The 21,719-nt window shown below is 49.9% G+C and overlaps 1 protein-coding gene across 1 annotated transcript in view; it reads left to right on the top strand.

Moving 5' to 3' along the window:
• LOC147624367 (uncharacterized) overlaps nt 1-20,822 on the top strand; it is a 31,637-nt gene extending 10,815 nt beyond the window's left edge. The window contains exons 2-4 of the mRNA XM_086819352.1: nt 19,370-19,521; nt 19,611-20,426; nt 20,529-20,822. Of these exons, the coding sequence (XP_086675478.1) occupies nt 19,370-19,521; nt 19,611-20,426; nt 20,529-20,595 (1,035 nt within the window). The 3' untranslated portion in view covers nt 20,596-20,822. The remainder of the gene's footprint in view (nt 1-19,369; nt 19,522-19,610; nt 20,427-20,528) is intronic.
• The last annotated feature ends 897 nt before the right edge of the window (nt 20,823-21,719 follow it).

The following is a 21,719-nucleotide window of genomic DNA, read 5'->3' as shown; positions in this document are numbered from 1 at the left end:
TGATGCATGGCAGACTGTGTGTTACCAGGCCATTGCGACTCAAGGTTATGATTGAAAGTCATGCTCCACCGTATGCAGGTCATAGAGGTATTGACGCCACGGTAAAAGCAGTGGAGACTTTCTTTTATTGGCCAACCTTGAGAAGAGATGTTGATGCCTTTGTGAGGCAATGCATCGTATGTCAGAAGGTAAAGTTTGACCGTCAGAAGACACCAGGGTTATTACAGCCTTTACCTATTCCGGATAGACCTTGGGAGAGCATTGCCATGGATTTTGTATTTGATCTTCCACGGACACAAACGGGAAATGATGGCATCTGGACTATCATATGCAGGTTCAATAAGCAGGCTCATTTCATTCCCGTGCGGAAGACAATTAAAGTGGATCATATGGTGAAGTTGTTCATGGCGAACATCTTCAAGTATCATGGCTTGCCTACGTCTATCATTAGTGACCGTGATCCACGGATGACGAGTTTGTTTTGGAGAGGGTTGTTTGACAACATGGGTACAACTCTCAAGTTTTCATCGTCATTTCATCCACAGACAGATGGTCAGTCAGAAGAGGCTAACTCTACAGTGTTGGATCTTCTCAAGTGTTATGTGTCAGAGCACAAGCAACAATGGGAAAAGTATCTTCCTTTGGTGGAGTTTGCATATAACAACACTGTACATAGCTCGACAGGCAAGGCGCCTTTTGAGATTGTAGAAGGAGGGAAGAAGGTACCACCCATTTTGCATACAAAGGATAAGATCTTTGAGGCTGATCAGTATGTGGAGAGCTTGGATGAAGCTTATCGGAGAGTTAAGTTGGCCCTCCAGAAAACTCAGCAGAAGCAAAAGAAAGCCGCAGACCGTCAGAGACGTGATTTACAGTTTGCATTGGGTGATTGGGTTCTTTTGCGCTTTGAAAAGGCTAGACTCAAGAAGATGAAGGGTAAAGAGCGCTTATTCCCTAAGTTGAGCATGCGATATTATGGGCCTTTTCAGGTTTTGGAAAAGATTGGTGAGGTAACCTATCGTTTGAAGTTACCAGATCACTGGAGGATTCACAATGCTTTTCACGTGAGTCTTCTTAGACCTTTCCGTGGGGATGTGCCTGAGGATGTATCAGATGAGGCTCAGCCGGAAGTTGAGGAACTTGATGAGGTTCTGATTCCAGAGCAGATACTGGCACATAAAGAAAGGAAGGTACGAGGTAAAGTTTCCCGTCGCTATCTTGTGAAGTTCAAGAACTATTCACCGATGGATGCGAAGTGGATGGAGGAAGGTGACTTAACAGATTCACCTCAGGTTTTGCAGCTTTATCTCGATGCCTTTGAGTTAGAGCCGACTCTTATTGTGGCTCATTCAGGTTCAGCAGAGCATGGGTCTGGAGCATTACCTGATGCTCAAGAGGGGGGTAGCACCTCCACTCCCTTGGTACAGACAGGCTCAGATGACATCTAGAGGTCGCTTGGTGCAGATTTTATCTCATCCGAAGGTACTGAGGCTGACAGTACATCTGTTTATGGGACTTCTATGATATATGTGTACTAGTCACATGGAGATTTTTGTGGATATGTATGGTTCACAGTGGTATACAACTTGGACTATTACTATGCCATTGGTTTGCAGTGAATGTTGATACATGTATATGGCTCAGAGAGATTGGGACGCTGATCTTGCCATATTGTATATTTCACTTTGGATATTTTGATGCATCACCAGAATGCAATCGAGGACGCTTGCCATCTTTCAAGAGGGGGGTATGTCATGGCCCTATGAAGATGGAGCAGGACAAGTGTGGGCATGGTGGTTGCAGAGTCAGAATATTTTATGATTCACATGGGGGGTGCCCGGACAGTGTTTAAGATGTGTGGACATCCCTAGGTGTGAAGGGGGAAACTAAAAACATTAAGTTTTAATGTTTATTGAAGTTTGCCCCTAGGCCTTAGTGGCCCTAGGAACTTATTTAAGTTGGGGCCCTAGGGATTAAATTGGGGAGGAGTTTTCTCTCTCTTCTCTCTCTCTCTTCCCTTTTTGGGGAGTCGTGTAGCAAAAGTGGAGAAGCCCTCATGCGCTTGTGTACTAGCGTGGAAAAGCAAGAGGAGCTGCAGGCGGCTGCTGTATCTGTGCTGTAGCTGCTGTTTTCTGCAAGCTGTGTGCTGTAAACAGGCCGTACAGCAGCCGTACAGTGCTGTACGACTGCTGGGTTTGCTGTGGACTGAGGAGCGCAGAGCTGTGGTGCTTCTTCTCTGCTGGTTGGGCTGCGCAGAAGATCTGTACAGGCTGTACAGTCTGTTTTTCAGCCCATACCCTACTGTACGACTGCCGTACAGTGTACGGGCAGTCAGATACATCAAGTTCTGGTGCAGGCGGCGCTTTTCAGGGTGCTGGACAGAACTGTGTGTGCTGGTTCAGGCAGGTACAGAAGTGGACAGCAGGCTGTTTATGCAAGTACAACGCTTGGCACGTATCCCGAGGCGGTACAGACGGGTACTGTGCTGATTTTCAGATCTGTACTTTCAAGGACAGCATAGGAGTGAGCATCAGGAGGAGGATACAGGCAAGAGCAAGCACACGTGTGAAGCAGGATTGTGGATTCAAGTGCCTGCAGGCACAGATTGGTGCTGTTGCTTCCTCCAGTGTTGTTTCACGAGCTGAACTTGGTAAGCTCTGTTACTGTTCATCCATCTCTCTTTCTATTGCTTGATGTCTGCTGCAGGTATGTGTTATCTGGCTCCTTGTGAGAGGAGGAGTATGGCAGATTGACAAGGGATTAAGACAGAGATTGAACAGCATATGTATGTTTGAGCTGAGAAGATGTATCATGCTCTTGAGTTATGCCAGATGTATGCCCATGGCTGGCCTGCTTTGTGATCTTGGCTGATCAGAGGGAGGCACAGTGTGTTGCTTGAGGACACAGATCTGTGTGCATAGATCCTCTGTGCTGAGAAGGAATTGTGGGCCGTCAGATTGGACTTACAGGTGTAAACTCTTGGCTGGTCTTTGTGTTGTACTCAGCCATACATATTATTTTAATTGAATAAAGAAATACCGCAAGGGGCGCCAAGCTTTGGGGCCAACAGGTGTCGCTGTGTTTTCAGATTTGGGCACTCTAGCCCCAATCTGTGTTTGGTTTCTCATCTAGACTACAAGTGGACGGGTGATTGCTCCTACCGCACTCTGGTTTCTATCAGAGGCCGGTTTCAAGACTCCTGTGCCTGCACCATGTAATCCAGAAGGCCATCTGCCTGGGGAATAGGAGTGGCTCACCTTGTCAAGTAAGCACATCCCCCTCACAAGGTGAACACCCTGAGAACCTAAAGGAAACACTTGTACACCAGCAAAACTTTGCTGAACTGGCACAAACTCATAGACCCCCTCTGCTATTTGAGAAAGGACTAACAGTCTTCCACACACACCTCGAGGATGTGAATCCAAGTGTGCACCCATGAGTCTGAGAACTCTGACAAAGCAAAGGTTGGCTGAGCTGGGAAGGCACCATTCCTGAAAAGAACACCTGCCTGCACTGCCTCCAAAAACGCAGATGAGATAATGCAAAAAACGCTGCTGTATGAAGGCACTCAAGGATTAGGGTTAGGGTTTACAGAAGGCAATCAGGCGTGGAAACCAAGAGAGAGGAGTGAACACGACTTCCAGTATGCTTCAATGATTAGAAAAGTAAAGTACAATAGCCACATGATAGTGACCCTAAAAGATAAGTGTTCACATGTCCGGCCATAAATGTGCCGGGTGGACCAAAACACTTATAAACTGCATATAAGTGAAACTGACCTAAACTGGGGGAAAAAACCTCCACTAATTGAAGTAAAAAGTGCCCCAGTAATCTACTGATGATCACTAGCACTCCTCTGGGTGCATACACAGCATAAAACCCAACAAACCCCCCTGGAGTGATATGTGATCACTGTACATGATCCACCAAAAGGAAACAAATTCAAAGCATTGCGGAATGCTTCAAATTTCGGACGTGGTAATGCCTTGGTGAAGATGTCTGCCACATTCTGATCTGTAGGACAGTAGATCAGACTGATATCTCCTGCCTGGAGTCTCTCCCGAACAAAATGATAGTGAATCTCAATGTGTTTCGTGCGAGCATGAAACACAGGATTCCTGGCCACAGCAATGGCACTCTGACTATCAGTATAGATAGGTGTAGGCTCCTCCACTGAAATATCCATATCAGTCATGAGACGACGCAGCCAAACACACTCAACAGTAGTAGTGTAGGCTGCTCTGTACTCTGCCTCACAAGACGAAGTGGCCACTGTGGTCTGTTTCTTGCTTAGCCAAGAAATGCATGAAGCGCCAAGGAAGAAACAATTTCCACTAGTGGAATGTCTGGTATCAAAGTCACCAGCCCAATCTGAATCACTGTAAGCATGTAACTGCATGTCACCCCCCTCAGGATAAAGCAAACCAAGAGACGAGGTACCCTGCAAATAACGGAATACACGCTTCACAGCTTGCCAATGTGACAACCGTGGGCTGTGCATGAATCTGCTCAACTGAGAGACTGCATACTGAATATCTGGCCTTGTATTACACAAGTAAATGAGGCATCCAACAGCCTGAGCATATGTAGTGGCATCAAAGGAAACACTGTCATCTTGTAGTGACAGTTTCATCCCAGGCTCCATAGGAGTACTAATAGGCTTGCAATCCTGAAATTTAAACTTCTCCAGAAGTTTAGCAACATAACGTGATTGCAACAACCCAATGCCTCTGTTATCCTGCACAAACTGTATGCCCAAATAGTAATGTACAAGGCCCAAGTCAGACATGTCAAATGTCTGTTGCAGTATCTCCTTAAAAGCTGCAATTTTGTCATCATTTGATCCCATGAGCAAGAGATCATCCACATAAAGACTGATGACCAGCAGATCTGTGTCTTCTTTCTTTACATACAGAGTGGCCTCTGATGGACTGTTCACAAATCCCTGAGTGAGTAGAAAAGCATCTATTTTTGCGTACCAAGCTCGTGGAGCTTGTTTCAAACCATACAAGGCCTTTTTCAGCCTGCAAACTTTCCCCTCATGACCATGTTCTGCAAATCCCATGGGCTGAAATACATAAACTTCCTCCTCGAGGTCCCCATGTAGGAATGCAGTCTTTATGTCCAACTGGTGAACAACCCAACCACGATGTGCAGCCAATGCAATGACACACCTAAGTGTCGACATACGGGATGTAGGAGCAAATGTCTCCTCATAATCAATGCCCTTCTTCTGTGCATAGCCCTTTGCAACTAGACGGGCTTTGTACCTGTCAATGGATCCATCTGCATGTCTTTTCAACTTATAGACCCATTTAGTACCAATGGCTTTCTTGCCTTTGGGTAGGTCAACCAAATCCCATGTTTGATTCTTTTTAATAGAATCAATCTCATCCTGCATGGCTTTGTTCCAATGCACATTATCTCGTGCATCCACAAATGAATCAGGCTCATCATCATCCTGTAAACTGGCTGCCATAACCAGATTCAAATCCATGATGTGTGCATGCTCATTGGTCCTTGTCTCCCTACGAGTACGACCAGCAAGAGGACCCTCTAAATGGCTGTCCTGTAATGTCCTCAAATACCATCTAGGTATATGTCTGACCTGTGGTGCCTGCTGTCCCATATTTGGTTCAGCTTCTGGCTCATTTGGCTGCTGAATTTCTGCACCACCTACATCATTTGCTGGCTGTCCAGTACCCTCATGAGTTGGATCACCAACTGTGGAATGAAACTCCATGGGTAGTAGACCTTCAAACACATCATTTTCAGCCTGATTTGCCTCATAACCAGCCATGGATATTTCTGATTTTTCATCAAAAATCACATCCCGACTGATGAATATCTTCCTGGATAGTGGGTCATATAACCTGTAGCCCTTGCTCTCACGGCTATACCCAACAAAAATGCATTTTGTGGCTTTATCATCAAGCTTCCTCCTCAACTCTTTGGGTATGTGTGCATATGCAAGACACCCAAAGATACGAAAATTCGATACAGAAGGCTTGCGGCGATGCCAAGCCTCAAAAGGAGTAATAGAAACCAATGCCTTTGTGGGACATCGATTCAAAATATGACAAGCACACATTACTGCTTCCACCCAAAAGATATGTGGTAGTCTTTTTGCCTTTAGCATACATGTGGCCATCTCCATGAGTGACCGATTTTTCCTTTCTGCAACCCCATTCTGCTGTGGAGTGTAAGGAGTAGTATACTGATGTTTTATACCTCTACTCCCAAGAAAGGAATTCAGCATATGTGACATATATTCCCCCCCTCGGTCAGAACGGAGAGTCTTCACCTTGCATCCTGACTTTGTCTCAGCAAGTGCTACAAAGGCCAAAAATGCATCATATACCTGTGATTTCTGTGTCAAAGGATAGACCCAGCATATACGAGAGAAGTCATCAATAAATGTTGCAAAATAAAAGCAACCACCTAATGACTTCGTCTGCATGGGACCACAAAGATCACTGTGTATAAGTTGCAACTTTGCAGTTGCTCTTAGAGCCTGATCACGTGGGAAGGAAAACCTGTGCATTTTTCCCAAAATACATCCTTCACAAATGTGATCTGGAGGCTTCTCCATGAGAGGTAGATCTGTAAACATATTATGTCGCTGCATAAGCATAAGACTACCAAAATTTACATGCCCCATGCGAGCATGCCATAACTCCGCATCAACCATAGCTGGAGTAAGAGTGAATGCATGATAAGCAGACTGATCCACTGGCTGAAATGCATCCAACTCATAAAGTCCATGACATAATGTACCAGTAAGCATCAAGGTCAAGGCATTTGCTTTGTCTCTGACCATGCATTTATCATCATCAAAGTAGACCTGCATTCCACAATGTGCTAAAGAAGAAATGGACAACAAATTCTTCTTTATCCCTGGTACATATAAGGCATCTGTAAGGCGGAGAATGGAGCCATCAATGGCTGTAAGCTGAATCTCCCCAATGCCACAAACTGGATATGAAGCATTGTTGGCACACTGAACAGTTTTGCCAACAGGGGCAGGGCCAACATGACTAAACAAATCCCTGCGAGATGTGATATGCTTTGAGGCACCACTATCAAAATACCAAGTACATGCATGCTCTGTCAAACTGAGTGCCTGTGAAGACCAAGAGGCATCATAGCTGCATGTATAAAAACAGTAATCCCTGTCCTCAACAAAAGAAGCAGTCTCTGGAGGAGCTTTAGGAGCATCATTAACAGACATCCCAGCTTCCTTTGCCTTCTCTTTGGCAATCCTCTTCCTACATTCCGTGATGTAGTGACCTGGCTTCTTACAGTAATGACATTTGCCCTTCTTCTTGGGCTGTCCATCACCTTTCTTGGTATCCTGTGAAGAACCACCATCACCTGAGTTTTGATTTGCACTCTTTGGCTGAGTTTTTCCTTTCCCCTTTTGACCTGTAGTAAATGCTTGTTCAGCATTTGTGTTCATATTCATATTCTTCCTCATTTGCTCCTCTTGTAGTAAGAGAGCAACAAGTTCCTGATACTTGAGGGGTTCAACAGCATTCCTCATGCTGAGGTTCAAAGAGGTATGGAAAGCCAAGTAAGATCTTGGCAAAGAGTGCAAGATGGTGGACACAAGCTGTGTCTCAGGAATAATCTCATCCACATTGATGAGTTGCTCTCTCAAATCCTGCAGCTTGTTTAAGTGGCTAGACATATCATCTCCTTCATTCATCTTCTGATTTTCAAGCTCTCTTTTCAAAAATGAGATCCTAGCCTCATTACGAGCAGCATACATCTGCTCCAAAGTCACCCATGCATTCTGTGAAGAGCCAGCAGAACGAATATGAGGTATAATGGACCTCTGTACTGACAATGCAATGAGTGACAAAGCTTGTGCATCCCTGGCATCCCATGTCTTTTGAGCATTTGTTCTCTGAACAGGCAATGGCTGTCCTGGAGCCTGTACCTGTTGTCCTCGTCCACGAGCACCCCCTTGGGGAGGAGTCTCTGGAGCCAATGGACCTGGACGTGGTTCATCACCACTAACAAAATCCCAAAGACCTTTTGCCACAAGCACATTTTTCAGCATAAAACTCCACAAGGAGTAGTTCGTGCCATCCAATTTGTCTTCCTTAGACAAATATGTGAATACATCACTTTGCTGTTGATTTGCCATTATGCTTTACGCACAATGTTGTACCTGTTTACCAAAAAACCCAATAACAGAAACCCTGATAATAACTGTACTCCACTGAATACAGTTCACCCAAATCTGCCTGCACTCTCAATCCTCTGAATGTGCAGCTCAATGCACCAATGACTGAGTAGAGCAGCAAATGGCGTACACAATGCCAAAATGCCCCAAAAATGCCCAAATTTGCTGCACCCAAACTGTGCAAAAAAACCTGTATATTTTCTTGCTAGAAAATCTGCCTGTTGTGCCTGTATATTTTCACAGAGAAAATAAAAATGCCCAATATTCAAAATATGTAATGCTTACCACTTCTGTATTGTGCAGGTACTCAGCAACTCAATCGAGGTGCTGTACTGTGCATGTACTTTGACTGTACTATTGTAGTCGTGTACTACCGGTTCCACAGTACTGTCCTGGCGCAGTCTTCCAATCAGGTACAGTATACGCGTGTGCTGCTGTTTCAGGTACAGGCGATGACAGGCGCAATCATTCGAAACAGGTACAGTAGGCGGCGCTTGACTGTTGCAGTACCCGACTGAAGGCGACCAAGTTACAGAAGGCGGCGCACAGATGTATGGCTGCGCTTGACTGTACGGGCTGGTACACGTACGCTGACAGGTACAGTATGCTGTACGGCGCTGTCAGGTACGGAATGCTGTACAGCGCACAGTTGTAGCTGAAGGCAGCGCAGACAAGGTGTACGGGCAGCAGATGTTGAAGCCGGCGCTGACAAGGTGTACTGAAGTTGGCGCAGACAAGGTGTACGTATGTTGTACGGGCAGCAGCAATGCAGAGCTTCAATGCTCTGATACCAATTGAAGGCACTCAAGGATTAGGGTTAGGGTTTACAGAAGGCAATCAGGCGTGGAAACCAAGAGAGAGGAGTGAACACGACTTCCAGTATGCTTCAATGATTAGAAAAGTAAAGTACAATAGCCACATGATAGTGACCCTAAAAGATAAGTGTTCACATGTCCGGCCATAAATGTGCCGGGTGGACCAAAACACTTATAAACTGCATATAAGTGAAACTGACCTAAACTGGGGGAAAAAACCTCCACTAACTGAAGTAAAAAGTGCCCCAGTAATCTACTGATGATCACTAGCACTCCTCTGGGTGCATACACAGCATAAAACCCAACACTGTAACCAACTGGCAGCACGTGTACCAAGAAGAAGAGAGGGAAGAGGAAGACACAGCACCTTCAGCACCTGCAGAAAATGCAGCACGTGTATCTCCCCTACTCGCTGCCCCATATCTGCAGAAAACACAGCATGTGTATCTCCCCTGCTCGCTGCCCCATATCTGCAGAAAACGCAGCCATAGGGGGCTGCCCTCCACCTCTGGCTTGGGGGCAGAAAAAAACACAGCCTGTAGGAGGCTGATCTTCACCTCTACTGGCTGCCCCTCCACCTCTTCACAAGGTCCTAGCACGTAGCTATAGGGGCGGCCCACAGCACCTTCTCCAGAAAAAACGCAGCCATGCTGCCCTCCTTCAGAGAAAAAAATGCAGTCATGCTGCCCAGCACCTCCTCCACAGCAGTATCAAAAAAAAAAAAACGCAGAAATCCTTCTCTCTCAAAAAACGCCAGAACACCTTCTGTAGAAGAGCTTCAACCTAGTGCTTTGATACCATGTCAAAAGTGTGCAGTGGAAAGCGTGAGACATAGGCACAGAGAGAGAGAAAACGAATTTGCATAATGATGAAGAAGCAATGATACAAACAGTCCTGTGCAAGGGGTGGTCCCCGTAGGTGAGGCCATGATTAACAACTACTCCCATAAGGGAGGACCCGGGCCTGGAAGCCCCTGTCAAGGTGAGAACTAATGAAATTAAGAGCCTGGCTTATATAGCCCCTACAGGAGCTGGCTAACTTGCTCTAGAAAAAGGACTCACGACTAGAAAATAATAAACATGTGAAAATGGGTGGCCAACCCTACAACCAAGGGCCTTGAACAGAGGGAAAAAATATTGTGCTGCCTAGGATAAATCTGGGCACCCCTACATAACTTGGGCACACTACCAGGAGATGAATAATGCTAACAGGTGTGCCCGCCCATTAAGTGTTTCTCCATTTTTCCCGCGTTTTTTCCATGTATTTTTCCTCTGTTTTCTGTGGTCGTGGGGCAGGAGTATGCTGGCCGCCTATTTTCTGGTCTGGCTGACTGTGATGACCTGGCCGACTTGGTTTTTCTCTGGCCGACTGCTGTTTCTGGGTCGTGAGCTGTAGGGACTGCTGTCGGCCTGTTTTGGGCTGGCCGACCAGCAGCCCTGGACCACATATATAGTGGGCCTGGCCCCCACACCTCAAGGCTCATGTATTGGGTATGTGTACCGGATCTTGTATATAGAGTAGAGTTCATACAGCTTCTCTCTCTCTCTTCTGCATTTGCTCTTCTCCACACAGTTCAGCGTTTTCTAGGCTGGTGGTTCTCCCGTGCATTTGCTTATCTTCTTTGTTGGTGTCTTGCTACGTTGTGCTCTCAGCAGTTAGTCTCATATCTGCTGCGTATTCCGACATGCATACCAACATTGCATAGTGGTATCTGTGATAATCAAGAATTCATGGTGTTCTTGTGATGTGGTGGGTCCATGGACTTGGCCTCCACTCCTATTTCATTGCTGTGTACCAAATTGACCCAGCCTTTGGTGGCAGAACTGCAATTATTTGTGCAATCAGCTCTCAGCAGGAAGGCCAGGACCAAGAAACTCATCTGTTCTTAGTGTAAAGTTTGTCCAACGCTTTTGTTCTTTCTTGTTAGAGCCCATTCTAGCGTCGGTGTGAACATCACTCATGATGAAAAAAGTGTGTGCTGACGTTGAGATGAGATGCCATGGTTATGCATGAGGTGTTGAGGCTTGACGTAAGTTGTTGTCCATGGAGTCAATGGATGAAATATTTGGCTGGCTGACAAAAGGGGCATGTATGTTAGCGGATAGGCATTGTGTTTTCACTTTCCTACCTGCAGGCTGCTCCCTCTCCTCACCCCATTAAGGTGTGGCACCTTTTTCTCTCTCCCTTACTATGATCTGCCTGTTTTTTCCCTCTCTTACTGTGGGCTGCCTCCACTTCCTCTTCTCTTTCTCCTTGAGCCTTACCTTCTTTGCATTTTTAGTCCAACCAGCATTTCTTTCTTTTTCTCTTGCTTCTCTTTATCCCCAAGTGTTTATATCCCTCTCCTTTTTGGTAGCACAGACAATGTTTCTTAGGTTTCACCTTTTTCTTGTTCGGGTGCATTTCATTCGGGGGCCTTGTTATGACATGAATAGGTGTCTGTAACCCTTACTATGGGTTGTCAAGAAGACCCTGCTTTAATAATGCATGTGTTGTTGTCTTTTTGTACAAAACCTCACTTTCCATTAATTCTCTTTGTGCTTGTCAAAATCCACCGTTATTTGTTTGACTTGGTATTGGATACTTGCAAATTTGTTATTGCTCGAGATTTTGCACAACTAGGGATGCAGCTGATCTTTGGAATGGTAAGAACTGCTGTTGAAGTTTCCGTCTTGTAAAGTCTGATATTATAGTACTGATGCATAGCATGCTAGATTTGCCGTTTTGTGTCAGTGTTATGATTGTTTAAGCAAAAAGTTTGATCACAAGGGTGGCATGGCCTGTTACACCTTTTTTTTTTTTTTTTCCGAGAAAAGATCCTTTCATTAGTTAAGTAAAAAACGCCCGTAGGGCTACAAAAGAGATCTCTCCTGCTCCTAACAGAGAGAAGAGCAGTGAATACATCATGGCAGCCCGGGAGACTCTCCCTAGGTGCTGCAAAATACAAGCATCAGTCTAAAGGACTGAGCGGCTAAATCATACAATGGGGGGGGGGAAAGAGCCAAACAGGTGGCCTGTAGTGCCAACGGGGGGATCCCGTGTGTAGGGTGTAGAACGGGCCGCAGCGCCAAGTGGTATGAAAGGCCTGGCGCCGTAAAATCGCCTCATCCGAGTCTCCCCGGATGCGGTCGTACTGTCCTCGCAGGGTGTGGATCAACTCCTGCCAAATCCCCCGAACAGTCTCTGCTGGTGGCTCTAATCTCCCCTCAAAGGCCGTGAAGCACCGGGCCCTCCAGGTGAACCAGATGGTGAGGCTGCTGAGGAGCTCCCATCGTAAATCCCTCTCCTGTGTCCAGCTGGCGGACGAGAAATCCGGTGCCGGAACCAGGCGAGGCTGGCCCCTAATAAATCTGATGGCCTGACTGCCCTGCTCCATCTCATAGCCCATAGCAGGCCCTGACGAAGTCGACCAAGCAGCGGAACCCCACGTAAACATACCCTCTGGAGAGAGGGGGGCTAGAATACGCAGCATCCGCAGCCAAATCTGCTGTGCCTGAGGGCAGTCCCAAAGGCAATGTCTCTGTGTCTCCATAGGGTGGCCGCATCGGACGCAGGCCGCCGGAAGACCGCTGTAAACAAGCCAAGTGCCAACTGCTGAGCCCCTATGGGCAACCAGCCACTGAAAAGCCGAGATCCTGCGGGCCTGTCGACTAGCGAAGAACCTAGCCCAGAAATCCTCCAGGAACTCCTGTGATAGTCCCTGCAATCGCCAATGCCCCGCTGCCGCTGGAGAAACCGTCCTCCTCGCCGTCAAAATATGCCGTCCCAGCCGAACAGTATACTGGAAAAATGTGATCTCTGTGGCCTCAAGGGATGCATAAGGATCATGCCACTCGTACTCTCCGGGGTCCCACTGTAGCCGGGCCAAGGGGCGCGCTGCATATGCCCATATACGCCAATCCGGGAGCACGTCAGCAGGGTCGGGGTCAATATGCCACTTCCGAGAAGCGGCAGCCACTACCCGAATCCTCTGAAAGGTGCACTCTGCAACCAAAGGCGACTCCACCTCCACTCTCTGGAGTCGGCCCTCATCCTGAATCTCATAATAGAGGCATCTGCCATCCTCAGTACTAGCTCTGACAGCAATCAGGATCTCCAACTGTGTGAAGGCACCCATCCACCGTGGGGCCACTGGCTCGAGAGGTGTGAACCACTCCTCTGTAAGTGCCTCCTGAATATCATCCCTCATAATCAACCCCCCTCTGAAGTGACTCAGCCTCTCCACCTGGGTCTCCTCTGGTAGACTGCAGAAAGCCTGCCAGTCTCCAAAACTACGAGCTGGGCCTGCCGCTAAAGGTCCCCAGGCTAGATGAGGCCGAGAACCCAGCATATGACCCTGCTCTGTACGAACCGCTGGGCTCCAGATGAGCGGCTGCCTGGCCCGCTCCTCAACACAAGACGGAGGCCGCTGAGAGAGCCCCGGTCTCAGCAGCTCCCAAGCTCTCAGGATACTCAAAGCAAATCTGTCCTCCCATCCTCTACTGAGGCCTGTCCTCCTCATCTCTATGAATATCCAGCGAATCTCTGGTGCCCAAGTACCCCCTGCAGGAGGCGCCCGGGCCTGCAGTCGCTGCAAGAGGAGCTCTTTCCAAGGCTCAGCGCCTGGAAGCAACCCCCGAACAATAAGCTTCCCCAATAAGGCTCTACTCTGATCGACTGGATCTATAATGCCCAAACCGCCCTGAGCCAGTGGAAGCGTAATAACTGCCCATGCAACCTTTGCCCGAGCTGGCTGACCGTCCCGCCCAGACCACAGAAAGTTCCTGATCAGCCTCTGTACCTGGCTGATGCAAGAGCTCGAGAAAATCCAGCAAGACGTAATGTACCACATAGTCGCTAACAGCACCTGATTTGCCACCACCACCCTCCCAGCCAAGGATAGTCGAGCTGTACTCCAATACAATAGCTTCTTCCGAATGCTCAGAAGAAGCGGGGCAATCTGCTGCTCAGGTGACAAATCGAGGCCAATCTGGCATCCCAAATACCGCACTGCTGTGCCGGGAGGAATCCATCTAAAACCGGGGTCCGGACTCCATGCCGGAGTGGGAGCACTACTGATCCAAAAGGCCACTGTCTTGCGCCAATTGATCAATGCTCCCGAAGCTGCACTAAAAACCTGGAGCGACTGCTCTGCCCGAATAAGATTGGCCTCTTGGCCATGCAAAAATAAGCCCGTGTCGTCTGCAAACTCAGCATCAAGCAAATCCTCCCCCCGGACTGGGAGCTGAAGTCCTCTCAAACCAACCTCCTCTGCCGTCAAATACATACTCATAGCCTCCGCAAAGAAGAGAAAAAGGAAAGGGGCGAGAGGACACCCCTGACGGACTGATCTGGTCAGCTCAAAACTCGGCCCCCGACCTCCTGCAATCAGCACCTGGCTGCGAGCTGTGGAATACAAAGCTGCCACCCCTCTGATCCATCCTGGCTCAAAGCCCAGGCGTAGCATAGTGCCCTCTAAGAATCCCCAATCAACTCTATCGTATGCCTTCTCAAAATCGAGAAGCATCACGACCAAGTCCTCGCCAGGGAACCTAGCTCGGGCCATCGCCTCCCAGAAAGTAAAGATGTTGTCAAGGATACTGCGCTCCTTGACAAATCCTGTCTGAGTAGCATGAATCAACTCCCCCAGGAAGGGCTGGATCCTCAAACTCAAGGCCTTTGCCAAGACCTTGTATACAGTATTGAGGATCGTAATAGGCCTCCAATGCCGAATGTCATCCGATACTCCCTCCCCCTTGGGGATAAGATAGATCAAGCCCTCTGAAAACCTCTGCGGCATCACCCCAGTGTCCAAAACATGCTGAAAGCCCCTGCGGAGGCCTGGCCCCAAAAGGTCCCAATAGCGCATAAAAAAGGCCGGCGTCAGTCCGTCCTCCCCTGGGCAACTATGTCGCGGCAGGACCCTCAAGGCCTCGGCAAGCTCAATCTCTGATAGAGGCGCACCTAGAACTGTGCGCATATGGTCTGTGACCCTCCTCTGCACATGGGCCCACACAGTCTGTCTGCATACATCTCGATCCTCAGTGGCTGGCTCCGCTGAAAGTAAGTCACGATAAAAAGCAGTGGCAATGGCTCTGATCTCCCTGAGCTCAGTAGCTATCGATCCATCCGGTCTACCAAGCTGGCGAACCCCTGCTCGCGCATGACGGGGTCCAGTGATCTCAAAAAACTCCCCAGTCACTCTATCACCAAGCTGCGTCCACTGAGAGGCCTGACGACGATAGTAAAACTCATGTCTCTGCTCCTCTGCCTCTCTAACCTCCTGGCGTGCCTGGCTCAGCTGGGACGCCACCCACTCACATGCAGGCTGCTGCTCCTGAAGGCGCTGTAGCGAAGCAAGGCTGCGTCTCAGTCGTTGCTCCCGCTCTCGAATCTCTCCCAGTCGTGTCAAAGCTGCAGCGTGTAGAAAAGAGCTGAGATCAATGAGTCCCTGGGCACACTGGCCCGCTGCATCCTGGTCAGAGCACTGACTATCATGCCAGATCCTCTCAATGTCCTCAGCGAGACTGGGGTCTGCAAGTACCCTCTCTGGGATCCTCAACTGCAAGCTGGGCTCCCGTGTCCCCTCCTCCAAAGTCAGTATAACTGGCGCATGATCTGAAAATGAGGTGCCAGCAAGAATGCCGACGGAGCCCCCTCGCTCCCCCAACCAATCGCCCACATAAAAGCGATCAATCCGAGATAGATTAGTCCCTCCCTGCCGGCGATCCGACCGAGAGAAACTAAGACTGTCCTGAGACCGGGAGAAAGCCCCATGCTGCCATGCATCAGTGATCCTCAGTGTCATACAAAACCGGTCCCAAGCTGCAAGCTCTGTGCCGTGCACTGTAACATGACTGCCTCCCACCCTATCTGCCGGGTCCTCAAGCATGTTGAAGTCTCCCCCAACACACCAATGTGCGGCCTCTGGCAATGCATCTGTAACCTGAGTCCAGAACTCTGCTCTGGCACTAGCATGATTGGGCGCATAGATGTTGAGCACACCCAATAGCTCATCATGCATCCTCAGAATGACATACTGTGCTCTACCAGGCACAATGATCCCTCGATCCACAATGGCCTGCCGCCATGCATCTGCAATAACCATGCATACTCCTCCCTGTCCACCCAAAGGACCAAACCCTGCAGACCAGAAAGTGTCCCATCTACCAGGCATCACCGAACCATATCTCCGGATCCTGCTCTCACCCAAGTGGTGCTCCTGCATCATCAGAATGTCAATGCTGCCACCAACCAGGCATCTCTGTAGCTCCTGCCTCAAGCAGCCTCGATAGCGTATAAAGTGTGCTCCGCCAAGGCCCTGAACATTCCATGAGATGATCCTCATGGATGTCCTACTGAGGTGGATGCTGTCTCAGCCGTGCGGCGGGCCTTCGCAAGCGGCTTGGATGGAGAGTAGTCCCCATCCTAACGGCTGCGAGTCTGCCCACCCGGTGTACTGCAAGAATCCCGGATCAGGCGCCAGTGGCTGTGACCCATGGCGACTGCCTCCTGCTCTGACATAGTAACCTCGTGAATACTCACATATCCTGGGTCGCGTGCCAAATCTGCAACTATGCGCACGACCAAATGCCGAATCCCGGATGTATCCACACCCCCGGGATCCAAGACAAAATGAGCCAACTCCCAAAGTCGGCCTAGCACATCTGTAACCTCCAAATCGCTCATGTGATGAGAAAACTCAACTGCCTGAGTCTTCAACGTGCTGAGAGCGAGCTCTAGAGTCCACTCCCGGTCACAAGGTCCACATAGAGGGAACGAGAAGGCCACCGCTGAGTCTAGTGCCTCCTCCCTGCGGGCCGGAGGTATCACTACATGCACTCGGATGGGTGCTGGCTCATGGGGGCCCTCTGCTCCAAAGAGCCGTGTGAAGGTATAATCAAACGCCGCCGAGCGCTGTCGAATGCCGAGGCGACTCAGCCGACTGCGGATAGATGAAATCCGTGAGGCCCTAATCGGCATAGGTCTCCTCTGTGATGCTCGAGCGAGGTCAGTGCTCAGCGCCCTCCGGACTGCAGGTGAGCGCCAGGGAGCTGCCAGGACCTCCCGGGAAGGCGAGGCGGGCGGAGGGGGAGGAGGGGGAGGCGAGGGAGGAGGAGAGGGAGCCGCTGCCGAGACCGGAGCGGGGGCGGGAGGCGGCGATGGTGGGAGCGAGGCGGTGGGAGGGGATGGGTGTGGGGGAGGTGAAGGAGGGGGAGCTGGCATCTCCTGGTCCTCGGTCGCTGCAGGGGTCTCCTCCTGAAGGGGAGCAAATCTGTTCCTCACGGGAACCCAGTGAGGCTGAGACTGTGGCTGCTGCTGCAGCGGTACCTGGGCGTGCTGCTGTGGCTGTCTCCCTCGACGGCGCCCCTGTCCAGGCTGCCACTCCGAGGTCTCTGTGGCCTGAGCAGGTGTCCCTGAGGCAGCCTGCCGAGCCGAATCTGTGGGCGGGCCATCCGTGGCCTGCTGCTGTGGTGAGGGCCGAGGTCTCCTGCGAGGGCAGGCCTTGGCCAAATGACCGACCTGCCTGCAAATGAAGCACTGGTTCGGGAGCCCCGAGAACTCCACTCTCTGATCTATCCACCCCCCCCCTATCCTAGGTAGCTGAATGACCTTAGGAAGGGAGGAGATGTCAGATACCAACACTCTGACCGAAGGTAGCCCAGCTGCTCTGGCCACCACTGAAGCTGCTGAGGGGCCCGTCTCAAGAACCGAGCCCACCAATGCTCCGAGCCTGGAGAGGAGCGGAAGATACTCCCGGCGGAGACCAGGGAAACAAACTGTAATATGGAAGAGGCGCTCTCCCTGCTCCGCCGCAGCTGGATCAAATCCATGCTGCCAAGGCCTGAAGAAAGCCCGAGCACCCCTGATATCCAGAGGACTCATGGCAAGGACCTTGGCAACGCTCTGGGCGGCCTCGAACTCGATCTGATAATGTCCCCGGCCCAAGAGCTGTACATCAAGGATCTTGCCCACATCTGCAAGAAGGCGAGCCTGAAGTAGATCCCTGATCTCCCCTCTGCTGGGGCGAGTGCCGACTATACGGCAGATGGTGGAGTGAGCCTGAAGGCGTTCCACCTCTGCGGTGAGGCTCGCTTCCTCTTCCGGCGAAAGAGAAAGCCTGATGGGGATGACCTCGGGGGCGGGCGAGGGGGCTGCGGAAGAGTCCCTCTGAGGCGAGGCGGGAGGAGTCTCCATCAGAGTCTGAAGCTCAAGCGAAGGCGAGGCGCAAGCGGAAAACCTGCAGGAAGCGGGCTGCACACCAAGAGGCGGAAGGACGGATGACGATGAGGGAAAAAAAACAAAAACCCCCAAGGGGTGAAAAGCAGCACGACAGAGGAGGGAGGGGGGGGGGGCGGCGCAAAAAGGGGGGAGGAGAGGCCCAGAGGGGGGGGGCGGCGACAATGCGAGAAGGAGGGGGGCGGGGCGCTGCTGAAAGGAGGCGGGCGAGAGGAGGCGAAGAGGCGGGGGGGCAAACAGGCGGCAGCGGGGGGGGATGACGAACAGGCGGCAGCAGGGGGGATGGCGAACAGGCGGCAGCGGGGGGGAACAGGCGGCAGCGGGGGGGGGGATGGCGACCAGGCGGAGCGGGGGGGGATGGCGAAATGGCGAAGAAGGGAGGGGGGCGAAATGGCGAAGAAGGGGGGGAAGGCGAAGCGGCGAGTAAGGAGGGGGGGGCGGCGCAGCAGCGAGGAAGGAGAGGGGGGGCGCAGCGTCGAGCAGAGGGGAGCAAGCGGGGGGCGGAAGGAAGGCGCGAGGAGGGGGGGGGAACGAAGGTGCGCAGAGCAGGGTGGTATCGGGAGCTTCAGCGAGCAGCGAGATCTCGATGTTAAGTGGCCGAGATAGTTGGCCTGTTACACCTCTGTTGTGAGACGCCATGTTTAAGTGACAATATGTATGGGATGCTGGTTTCAACCCAAAGGGGCATCAGACTGAACCTAATGGTAAGACATTCTGAACTCGTTTATGGTTGACACGGCAGCAAGAGCTAGCATCTGAAAAGGAAAGAGTGCTTCCTTGGCCGGGCAGCACCTCAAAAAGCTGATGGTGGACCATTGTAGACTCTGCAGTGGGTAGCTCGTGGGCACCTTGGGGACCCTTAATTCCTTGGGAAGGATGCCCAAACATGGGAGTAACAACTTGGCTGCCACGTGGCAGGTTTGACCTGGCTAACCAACATCTGTTGACAGCAATAAATGCTTCTTTACAGCTGGCTAAGGCGTGGCCAGTGAGGGGCTATAAAGCCCTGCACCCCCCCCCACCCCCCTTCCACCAAAAGAGAGAAAAAAAAAACCTCTTGCCCCAAACTCATCCAAAGAACTCACAATTCCCAGGATTTTGTATCCTGTATTTCAGTGTACTTTTATGGTGATCTTTTGGGCAGGTCATGGCCTCAAGTTTGAATGGTTTGAAAGTTGGCGATACACTGTCAGGAGGCTCAAGAATGATGCCTCAGACTTCTGATCCCATGGACTCACTGGCTCTAACAGAAACTGGGTGCTTCTCAAAGTCTTTATCTTCATATCCAAGCAATGGGTAAGGTACTCCTGCAATCGTGTTATGTGAAGGGAAGTTTCCGTTGACTGTTTGTTTACTAATACTAAATGGGATGGTTGTATATACAGAGATGAAATATCAACCCTTGATTCATACATGTCCGATGACAGCGATGAAAGCATTTGCTACAGGTCTGGACGCTACTGTGAGACGCCACAGCGCACGTTGAGCTCTCTTTGTGAGTCCTCAAGGCCAGCTTCACCTTTAAAGTCTTTCAAGGGTGCTTCAAGTAGTGGCAACAGTCAGGCTGTAGTGGGTGCCAGTGGGTTATCCACATCATCACTACCTTTGCCCTGCTCACAACCAAGGCAACGCGCGCCAGATGCCGAGAGTCGTTTCCCGCCATCACCCAGTGATCCTTGCTATGCTGCCGATCTCCGGCGGGCTGCACTGCTACGCTCGTTGCAGATGCGAGCGCAGTCGCCAGTGGCCATTTCGGACACAGTCACTGTCGATGAATGCTTGGATGTTTGTGGGCATAGTTTGGCAGAGACAGAAGATCAGTGTTCTCCAAGTTCACCTAATTTTGACGATCCAGCAGCAGAGCAGACAGCAAGTAACCATGATTTTCTTGGATCTCCTGTACATGGTACATTTCCTGGCCAAGGAGGAAGAGGCTCGGGTCGTGCACGGAGTCTTCTTTTGGATGAGTGTGCAAGCATGGTGCCTGCGGCTTTTAGAGATGAGGTGCCGGCAACTTTCAATGACACCTTGTCTTCTGCTATAGACATTAGCTCTTCGAGTACAAGAAGGCCTCAAACTGATAGCATACATAGCAGGGGCTTGAACGTTGACTGTAGCATTTCAAGTATATACACAGAGGAGGTGTCAGATAGTACAGACAAAGTAGACAATTCCAGTGAAAGGAAATGGTCTGCTCCAAGGTAAGTTTAACTGCCTTGTGTCACCGTGCTGTGTGTTTTTGATGTGACATGATTGTGCCTTGGTTGCCCGTATGAAATCATTTGTTTTTGCATGATTTACAGGAGGGATCGGTTATGCGATTACTTCTATAAAGGTAGCCTTGGTCATAATGCTGCAGATGAGGATTAGTATAATGCTTGGTTGGGTGCATTCTACAGAACTGTCTCTGTGATCATGGGGAAGTCCTTTGGAAGCTGCTTGTAAATTAGCAGTGAAATTACAATTCCTTGCTTCTCTCAAATGTTGTATTGATTACTGAGAACACTTATAGTCAAGTATTATGCAAAAGGTAAACTTTACTCCCCATAACATTATGGATATATCCCTTGGTAAATCAAGGCTGAGCGTTGGAAGGTGTGAGAGTCTTCTTTCTTGTTTCAGAACACTTGAAACCCCCTTTAAAATGCTTTTAGCACCTTGGCGAGGTGCAAGAGCCCCACCGCCTGCCCCACCAAAAAATGTCTCTCCTCCTCCCCCGGCTTGTGCAAACCTCGAAAGGAGCCCTCTGAATGGTGGTGTATGAAAACCGGTGTCCCTTGACCGCAGGCGGCACCAATTCATGGTGTCTTGGTGTTTTCTTGTTCAAGCCTTCTAAGTTGGGCTTGTGCTTCTCTCATTTTTTCCTCAATCTCCAGCTCTCTGGAAGTGGGAAAGTATACTGCCCTTGTTTTCTTAGGCGCTTACAGGGTCCCTCCGTATTCTTAGAGTATATTGTACTGCTGGTTGAGGGTATTTCTCCTTGGTGATGGTTCCTCCCTTAGTTATTGTCCTATGCTTCTAGGTATTTTGTGCTCACTTCTCGATCCAAGCCTGATGGTTGTCCCTTGGCAACCTGTAGAGTTTCCTTTTTAAGCTTATGTCCATATCCAAGGATTCCTCGGGCTAAGCCCGTGAACTCTCCAGATAGTGTTGGAGAAGAAGTGCCCTTCTCCCCTGCCGGTTCCTCATTAACAGGAGTTTTCATGGATTCCTCACTACTTGTTGACTCAAAAGAATTCAGCCTATGCAAAGCAAACACACTCCTTTGTGTGTTGACCGTGCAAGCTGATCCTAAGCTTCTTTGGTAGGAGGATCTTGGTTGGTTAGATACACTATCATTAGGGACGATGTCACCACCAACAAGTCTTCCCGACCTTAAGTGCATGAAATGGATTTAACCGGCCAAAATTTTGGAGTTACACACTTTTGGAATTTTCAAATCTGCAAGTGATAGGTTTCTATAGAATCATGGTAGGTGTCTACAAAATTACGAC

Source organism: Cibotium barometz, chromosome 25 (assembly GCF_041138505.1).
Source record: "Cibotium barometz isolate CiBa-2024 chromosome 25, ASM4113850v1, whole genome shotgun sequence".
Classification (NCBI taxonomy): Eukaryota; Viridiplantae; Streptophyta; class Polypodiopsida; order Cyatheales; family Cibotiaceae; genus Cibotium; species Cibotium barometz.
The sequence above is the reverse complement of the archived record's forward strand: the minus strand, read 5'-3'. Positions and strand labels throughout refer to the sequence as shown.